The sequence below is a fragment of the Drosophila willistoni genome (assembly GCF_018902025.1).
Source record: "Drosophila willistoni isolate 14030-0811.24 chromosome XR unlocalized genomic scaffold, UCI_dwil_1.1 Seg105, whole genome shotgun sequence".
NCBI lineage: Eukaryota > Metazoa > Arthropoda > Insecta > Diptera > Drosophilidae > Drosophila > Drosophila willistoni.
Window position 1 is genome coordinate 3,466,703 of NW_025814054.1, and position 9,450 is coordinate 3,476,152.

Consider the following 9,450-nt stretch of genomic DNA (forward strand, 5'->3'; position numbering starts at 1 on the left):
TGAAGACGACAATGACAACGACAACAAATTTCACAATCCAAAAAGCAAGAAAAGAAAATTCCAACTAACTAGCTGAATTTTCAGATAGGTATTTATTTTATAATTTGATTAAAATAAGTCATGAATCTTTCACATATTTGTGCGAAATTTGTTTACATTCTTACATTTAAAATAAGCTTTTCACCCCTCAAGGACGCAAAACTTTTGGAAAGTTTTGTTTCAGTTGTAATTCCCAACTAGTTGTAGCTTTGAAATGATTGGCAGAGCTAATGACAATTACAGAGTGATTAAATCAAATAAAATTGCAATTACAATTAAATAACTACTCTAAAATTGTCATTTACATTTACAGAAATGAAAACAAAAGTTTCCAAAAATACTGAATGAAATATCACGAGAGTAATTGGGAATACTTTTGGGTATTCAATTGTTAAATCATTTAATTCATTTATTTATTCATACATTGCTTTGAGTTCGTTTCAATAACATATGTGATGAGGGGCTCTGGGTGGTGGGGAATTGGGGGTTTGGCATAATACTCAAATGCAATGTTAACCCAATTCCATTTATCTTGAAGCTTTTCCAACTTCTGGCTATAAATAAATATCACACTTGTCTGCAAAAGAGAAGAAGCACTTGGGAAAATAAAGTGAGGAAATTCTTCTTCTTTTTCTTCTCTTGCATGAGACCCTCCCCTACCCTCGCCCCTTTCGTGCCACTCTTCACTCTTTGCAATGGCCAAAAAAGAAAATGGGGAAAAAATTTATGTGGGAGCCGGCAAGAGTGAGTTGTAGTAGTGGAAAAGGAGGAAGAGCAGGAGGAGGAGCTTGCTCCCTTTGGTGGCCAACAGAAAATGCGCAAAATCAACAGACACATTTATTTCTTTCTTTCTCGTTGGCGTTTTTATTACCCTTACCCATATAATGGATACATTCACTGAATGACATTATAAATATTGTGAAAAACTTCTTCACTTTGAGGAGTAAAGCTGTTGCTCTCTAAGTTTGGTAGAGTATTCAAAAGCTTGCCATTAATTCAATTTTATTTTTTGGTCCTCTGGTTTTATTTTTTTTTTTGGTGTTTTTGTTTTCTTTTGGTTTTGGCTTTTTGCGTAATGTAACCTGCCGGAGGCTAGTACCACCAATTTACCACCCCCCACCCCCTTCTCTTATCCTCCTAGCTTCCCCTCGCTAATGTCATTGACGATTGAAGAGCAGTTGCAGCAGCGTTTCCCCACCTCCAAGTTTGTCTTTCTCATATGTTGAATGTGTGTGGTTTTTCATTTTTAAAGAACTTTAATATTGGCTTTTCCCTATTTATGTTTTTTTTTTCTCTCTCTCTGTGATTTATGCTCATAAAGTTCTTAGAACTGATTCCTTTCATAGTTTCATTAATCTTGTTTTCTCTTTTGAAATGAAATGAAAAGAAAAAGTCATAAACAAATTCATCTACACATTCATAAATTGTTTAATTTAATGGGCGAAACAATTAAAATGAATTTGTTAAACGAAACAGCAAGAAATAAAATTGGCAAAAATGTTTACACTGTTGGCCAAAAGTTTGCTTACACTATACAAATAAACATGTGCATACATATGTGTACGTAAATGTTTTTATTCCCTATAAAAGCGGATTTATTTGAATACTACAAATTACATTTAAAATTCTTATCAAGTTAAAAATATATGGCAAGTTGTTTGAATTTCACAAAATATTTAGGTTTATCGAAATGTACTTCATATAGACAGACACTTTAAATAATCAATTTTAACTTATACCTTAACTAAATAATCTCAAGTGACTTTAAAGGTATTTTAAAAATTTTGTATTTTGGGTTTCGAAGGCTTTTCTACTAAAATTAGGTGATAACATAAAGAAAAGAGTTAAATTTACTTTAACCAAATATTAACTAAATATAAAAAACTAATGAACTAATAGAAGAAAAGTAGACTGTGTAAATTTTGATGAACTTTTTTCTGATAATGAAGAGATTGAATAGTCCGAATACTTATTGTCACTGCTGTATAGATTCAAGTGCTTTCAGATTTTAGACTTTTTTTCTTACGCATAATAATTCAATCTTATTAAATGAAGAGATTCAATCGAAACGAAATGTTCAAATAAAACTCTTTTGAACTGTTGTCAAAATTAATGAAATTTGCAAACTAATTTCTTGATATTTTAGTTCAAAATACGAGCCTATCTATCTGAATAAAAAGATATTGAAAGCACCACCCAAACAAAAAATGAAATCAACTATCAGGATACGACACATTATGAAGATTTGGTCGTTATTTTAAAGGACTATGAATAAGTAAGTTTTTTAAGTAAACAGGGTAAATATCGAAAATGCAAAAACCTGGAATTGGTTCCATTTGTCTTATAAAACGCTTAAAAATCACGATTTTGCGCAATGCAAATTAGCAATATTAAAAATGATATGATGCAAGTTCTGATCAAGTTACATGGCATAGAAATAAGGCAAAAAGTAACCAAATAGTTCAATCTACTTACATATTAAAAAGCCTTTACAAGGATAAAGATATTTATGAGAGAGTTTTGAATTGAGAATGAAAATTAGAATTTTAAGATTATTGAAAAAGGTTGAAATTAAATTATTTCTTCGACTAAGTATAAGTTACACAGAAATAATCAAACCCCCTGGATAAACCCCCTTTTTGGATAAAGTCCATGGCTTCTACATCACGTTACATAATTCCCATCTTAAGCGAAGAAATTTTGGAATAAATCACCCCATTCAATAATTGTTTTTAAAGCCTCAAATATGATTGAAACCTCTGGCTGATTGATGGAGATTGTTTGCCCTTCTTAGCTTCCTAGTCATTCAAATACATATGTATGTACATAAATGACAACCAATTAGACTAAACGTCTAATTAGCTACCCACATACGCAGGTTCCATCCTCCACTTTGGGTATATAATATAGCATTTATGTAGATATGGTTTGATGTCGTTGTTTTTTCGTCATGGTCTATAACTCATAAAATGAAGACATTTGATATGATGATGACAACCAACGACGACGACGACGACGAATGACAATCTTTAAAGCTAAAAGATTATGTGAAACGCATGCGATTAGGTAAGCCAAAACGGTGGAGGTCAACATAATTGACATGGCTCATAAAGTGAAATAAACAAAGAAGAAGAAAAATTGTCACCAAGAAACCGTAAACCGAAAACCAAAAACCAAAAAAAAAAGCTAAAAAACCATGTGGCAGCTGCTGTCAACATATACGCACGCTTTTTCCCCTTGCGGTTGTTGGAATGTTTTTTTTTTTTTCTCTTTTTGCCAATTGAAAGTGAAAAGCTGCAATAAGAAATGCAATGAACTCTCCTACACCACCAATATGATAGAAAAGGTGAGAAAGGCGGCATGACAAGAGCAGGGAGGAGGGCGGGGTAGCAAAGGGGAGGCGAAAGTCAAAGCAGCAGCTGCGTTAGAAAAATTCAAATTATGCTCCTCTCAGCGCCATTGAAGTGTGGCCACAACGACCACGGCATGGCATGGCACGGCTCGGTAATGGCAACCAAGCAATCCAAGCAAGTATCAAGTGACAATCAAAGAAGAAAGAGACAGAAAGACACAGAGAGGGAGAGAGAAAGAGATGTGTAAATGCAAGTAAGACGAGGGCCAAACTTAAAGTTGTCACTGAGACTTAAATACAAAACTCAAGTCAATCCCAACTAGTAGAAAGAAAAACTCTATCATTATTCTGATCTAAACTCTTAACTTATAAGTTTTTTGAGAATATTTGGGTTAACATTGTATATACATAGTTAATGGACTTTTCTCTTTCTTCATTAATCGCCTGCTGAAGGCAAGATTTTTGAAGGACTTCTAGAGGCTTGACAAATCAAAGTCAATCGCTTTTAAAATATCTTCCCAAAATGTTGAGATAAATGCAATCTAAAGAAGCTAAAAAAGAGGCTAATGTCTAAATGAAATCAATTGCAACATCACGTATTATGTTTAGACTAAGTAACTTTATAACTCTTCGATTGACTCTCTTTCTAACACTACCTCCCTCTCGCCTCTCACACTCTTTGAGCTTTGTGTGAAATAGTCAGTGCTACTTTTTCTCATTACATTTTATTGACAACTATTAAAGCCGCAAATCTTGACGACATTTCATAATGAGACAACTTCAAGTTGCCAGCCAGCCAAACCAATCAACCAATCCAACCCACCCACCGTTTCGAAAAACTATGACAAAGGCCAACCAACTTGTTGAGTATTTTAGCTGACGCCTTCCTTTTGTTTCAATTTCGATGTTGTTGTTGTTGTTGTTGTTGGCACAAACTTTCAGTTTTCTGCTATATATTTAATCTCCATCCCAGCCCACCTTTATAGCCATATAGTAATCATTAAATTATCTTCGACTTGGGTCTGACCTTTGCCTAGTGCCTTGTGCCTCACCACACGCATTCGCATCACGCACTTGAGGGAAAGGAATGTGTCAGTCAGGGGTTTGGAGGGAGAGAAAATGCCTTAACACAATAAAAACTAAACACAAACTAAAATTCTAATTGTTGCCTAGACTACCTATTGCCACTTGCACTAGTGTATAGACCCAGACCTTGCTTTGTTGTGTTATTTTGTTCAATGTTTATATGCGTTTGATTTTTCAAACAATTTGGAAAGGAAAGAGGAAATAGCCCAAAATGTGTGCCATAATTGAAGGTTAACTACAGTCAGCTGGAGATATGTGGAAAGGTGGGGAGGAGGTGTGTGTGTGTGTATAACCTTGAACAATGCTTTCAGTTTAATATTGAATGCTCCATTAATGTTACATGAAATGTTCTTTGCACTTTTCCGTTGTTTAAATTTCTTTGAAAATTCCAACAACAAAATTTTCCAGAATAAATGAAAAGTTAAAATTTTTATATTTGTTTGTTTGGCTCTACATTTTTATAGGTTCTTGGTAAAGGAAATTTTGCACAGATCTCTAAAGATCTTACAGTTTCATATACATATGTATGTACATAAGTATGTACTATAGCTAATCAGTCGAGTCTCGATAATTCGAAATGACAAGGGAACAGAATTTTTTATGAATTACAGAGGTTTTCGATTTATCGAGTTTTCCATTCTCACGAAGTTTTTTTAAGGAATCAGCAGTTTCTTACGAAATATTTTCGATTTAGCAGGGTACGAATTATCGAGACTCGACTGTATCTATAGCTTGTAGGCAAATCAACTTAAAAGGAATACATGGAGTAAATGAATTTATGAGTTTTTACAAAGAACTTTAATTTTGCAATATTTATTTATTAGTTTTACTTATGACACTTTAATAGAATCGGCAAAGACCTTAAATCGATAATTATTTCGCAAAGACAATATATAGCATATTATATGTACATTTAATACGTAATTTAAAAATGAATATACAAATGAAGTAAAGACTTTTGTATACCTTGCACCAAGTAAAATAACTAGTTTTAATTTATAAACTGAATTGACATTTCTGACTAATTTATGATTCCTTTATATCTGTTTCATAGATTTTGACGACTTTAATATATAGTTTTAGACTCTTGATGTACGATATATAAATCTTTTACTCTACTATATTAAGGAACTGACATTTACATACACTCATGATGAAAATAATATGTACACCCCTTAAAATTTAACTTTATTGACTTTAGATTACCACAACTTTTTTTGTATTATCTTACAATTAATCAAATTTTACTTGGTTAGAGGTCAATAAAGTGGACATTCTCGCTTGGCTCAGTCAGTCTCCTGATCTGAATCTCATCGATAACTTGTGGCGTGAGCTATCGAATCAGGCGGCAATAGAAAAAGTGCCAACAATCGATAATTGTGGGAGTGCGTTGACGAAGCCCGAAGTCGATAGAGCCCTGCCAAGCTTTCATTAAGAGTTTCCCCCAACCGGTTGGGAAAAGTAATGCGAAAAAAAGGAGGATACATTGGATATTATGAAACAAAAATAGATTTTCAGTGATTTGATAACCAAAAAATTAAATATAACTTAGGGAATTGAAGTGGACCTATTATTTTCATCATGAGTGTATATATTTTGATCAAATTTACCAATATTATAATCTTAATAATGCAATTTAATAATTGGTATGTAATATTTTTGACCTATAGGACACCATGTGATGTATGTACATATGTATGTACATATATTCTAAAAGTTTTTTGCTATATTTAGTTATCCATTGAATTATGAAGAACCAAAGAAAGTATTATTAAATTCTTTAAAAACCTACTAAAAAAGAGATCCTAATGATCTCTTTATAACATATTATAAAGATCTTCCTTGCCACTTTTTCTAAATGATGATTAGTTTGTATAAGTAACTACGGGGATGCCTAGAATGAGCCTTTCACCTCATGGCTAATGACTTTTCGCACACAATTTTGACGTTAAACGAAGACTTTAGCAAAATTGTTAGTCCAAAGCCAGTAAAATTGTCAACAAAACTGAAATAATGTTGAGAAAATGGCTATAAAGGGATTTTGGCATGAGTTTTTCAATTTGTTGTGTAGTTTTTCCTTTGAACTTGTTAATATAATTAGGCCAACTTTCTTAAATGAATTGAAAACCTAATAACTGACTACTGCAACTACTCCACAAATGCCATTAAGTACTTTGAATGTTGTTGACGACAACAAACTAAGATGAAGATGATGATGATGATGATGATGGTCAAGTGAAACCCACACAAGCACACACACACATACACGCTATCAACACTTTACTTTCATACAATTTTTCGCACATAAATCAAGTTGACCTTAAAAAATGAAAGACCGGAGCAGAGAGAGAGAGAGAGAGAGAGAGAGAGAAAAAAACAAGAGGAGACCTCTGTCATAATACACGGATCCCCATTGCCATTCCTGGGAGCTGCCTAGTAAGTGGGAGGTGGTGAGAGGGGAGGGAACTGATGGGGGTCGGCTGTCAAGGCTACGTGACAAACAACAAGGTGACATAAATACATATCCCAGACAACAACTACTACGACTACAAAAAAGGCTCGATATACAAACCTGCAATGGCCAGACAAGATTGAGATTCCTTTGCATTGGTAGAGGGGGAACTGCAGTAGTAGCTGGATGAGGCGAAGTTGACGATGACGATGAAGATGATGATGAAGAGGAAGGAGGAGGCAGCTGATTAGTTGTTGTTGCTGCTGGTTTAAAATGTAACAAATTGTTATTGTTGTTGTTGTTGTTGTTGCTGATAGTGTGACGACGCGCCGGCAATGCAGGAGGCGGTGGGGTTAGGCAAGAAAATGAATCCGACATCAATTTCTTACTGTCCTCCGTTTGCGTTTCTTTCATCATCATCATTGCCATCTTCATATCTATCTCCTTCTGCTGCTGCTGGTGCTGGTGCTGCTGCTGCTGTTTGTTGGCCTCAATTGTTGTTTGCGGTTTCTTGGGCAATGCCAAGGCAACGTTCCCATTATTGTTGTTGTTGTTGTTGTTGCTATTCAGCGAAAGCGAACGCGCAAAAGAACTTTTGAAATAGCGACACGGCATTTGAAAATCCAAATCCCCTGCATCCATTGTGCGTGAGAGAGCAGCTCTCTGCTTGTAACTGTTAATTGTTAACAGTGTGTAAGAGAGAGATAGAGTGCGAAACAGAGGGGGAGATGAGGTTAGCTTGCTGCTCCTGTTCACCCTGCAATTGTCAATGTTTCTTGTTTTTGTTTTGATCTTTGTTTTCTGTTTCTCTTCTCCTGTTTTTTTTTTGTTTGTTTTCGTTGTGTCCTGCTAAATTTCAACTCTTTTTTGTTTTTTTTTTTTTTGTTTTATTGCGTTCTCTATCTCTTTTTAGAGATTCCTTTGGATACCGTTAGTTGTTGTTGCTGTTGTTGTTGCTGCTGTGTGTGCTTTCTGCTTTTAAATTGGCATTGTTGTTAGTTTTTCGCATATTTTCACGCTTCTGGACAGCTGCTGCTTACCACTCAGCCACACACACGGACACGCACAGAGGCTCGCATACAAGAGAGACACAAAACTGACTTGGAATTGATTTTTAGTTTAGAATGTATTAATTAATTAATTAAATTAATTGCACAAAAACAAAATCAAAAAAAAAAAATATTTATTCAAAACTAATGCCAATATTTATTACTTTCGATTATTGAAACTGACATCATTATTTATTTATTATGTTTTTTTCTCTAACAATTCGTTTCCCTGGTTTTTTGTAATCTTGGTTTTATTTTGCTGTGTTTACGCTCGAAGAACCCGGTCAAATAGACTAGTTAATCGGGCTGATCTCATATTTGGCATATCCTCTTAGCAGGGAAAATGAGAAAGTATTTCACTTCCTTACAGAAATAAATGAAGAGAGTAAGAAGAGGGCTTCAAGGGAAGGGGTCATGAGGTGAGTTGGGAAGGGGGTAAAGTAATAATTAAAGTTATGCACGTTTTCCCACAAATTGCACATGACTTTTTTGTAAATTTTTTTGTTTGTTAACAATATACACATGTTTTCTCCTCTCTTTCTTTCTTATTCTTTTGGTCTTTTCTTTCTTTCTCTGTTGTTGTTTTTTATTTATTTCTTTTGGTTTTTGCAAACAGAAGAACAAAAACAAAAATAGAAATTGGAACCATTTTTGTTGTCTCCCCGGTTTTTTTTTTTATTTTTTTTTTTTGCCCGCCGTCCCGGAATATTATTATTACCGATCGCTTTTATTTCTTTTTGTTGTAAATTTTATGTTTGCTCTCTCACGCACCGTTACCATTCACGTTCACAGTTGTTTTTGGAATGAGAGGAGGCAGAGGTGGAGGTCTCGCTCGTTAATTTATAAGGGGTTGTTTAAAGACTATGTTTGACGGCGCTGCAAGGGGGGCTCGCAACTCGATGTCGCAGCTCGATCCAACATGCAAGCCGATCCAACTTCCAACAAAAGATCACTGTTTATGCAAAAGAGAGTAAAAAGAGAGTAAAAATCGTGAGAAATGGTCGGAATCGAGCAATAGAGTCAGACTCCGACCATTCAATCGAGCAAAAGAGTCAAACTCCGACAATAGAGTCGAACATGCAACCTTGGAGTCGAACGTCGTAGCAAAGCTTTTTTTTTAAACTGATCGCGCTTTTAAGTTTACTGCTCACGCCTCAATTTGAGCCGATTTCCAGCTGTCTGATCCACTATTTGAACTCGGATAAACGTTGGCAAGGCAAATTGAAGTTTCTTGCAGCGAATTCAAGTTACAAACACATTGTGATCACATGTCACCCTAAAAGTATGCTTTAAATATTTGTAAGCCCAAAGTTATGCCATGGCAACGTGAAAATAACAGTAATCTATTCAAAAAAACAGGAAAGGAGACAACAGTTCAAGAAAATTTTTATAATCAAAGGAGAGACCCAGCTTAAAGTAGAAATTTTCAGTTGGTTTTTTTTTGGGTTTTTTTCTCTGTGTAGAATTTACAA

General features: G+C 34.6%; 1 protein-coding gene across 1 annotated transcript in view; it reads right to left on the reverse strand.

Moving 5' to 3' along the window:
- Positions 1-7,169, reverse strand: part of LOC111519058 (myb-like protein I) — a 34,984-nt gene extending 27,815 nt beyond the window's left edge. Inside the window, exon 1 of the mRNA XM_023177840.2 lies at positions 7,050-7,169. Within this exon, the coding sequence (XP_023033608.1) occupies positions 7,050-7,085 (36 nt within the window). The 5' untranslated portion in view covers positions 7,086-7,169. The remainder of the gene's footprint in view (positions 1-7,049) is intronic.
- Positions 7,170-9,450: the final 2,281 nt, after the last annotated feature.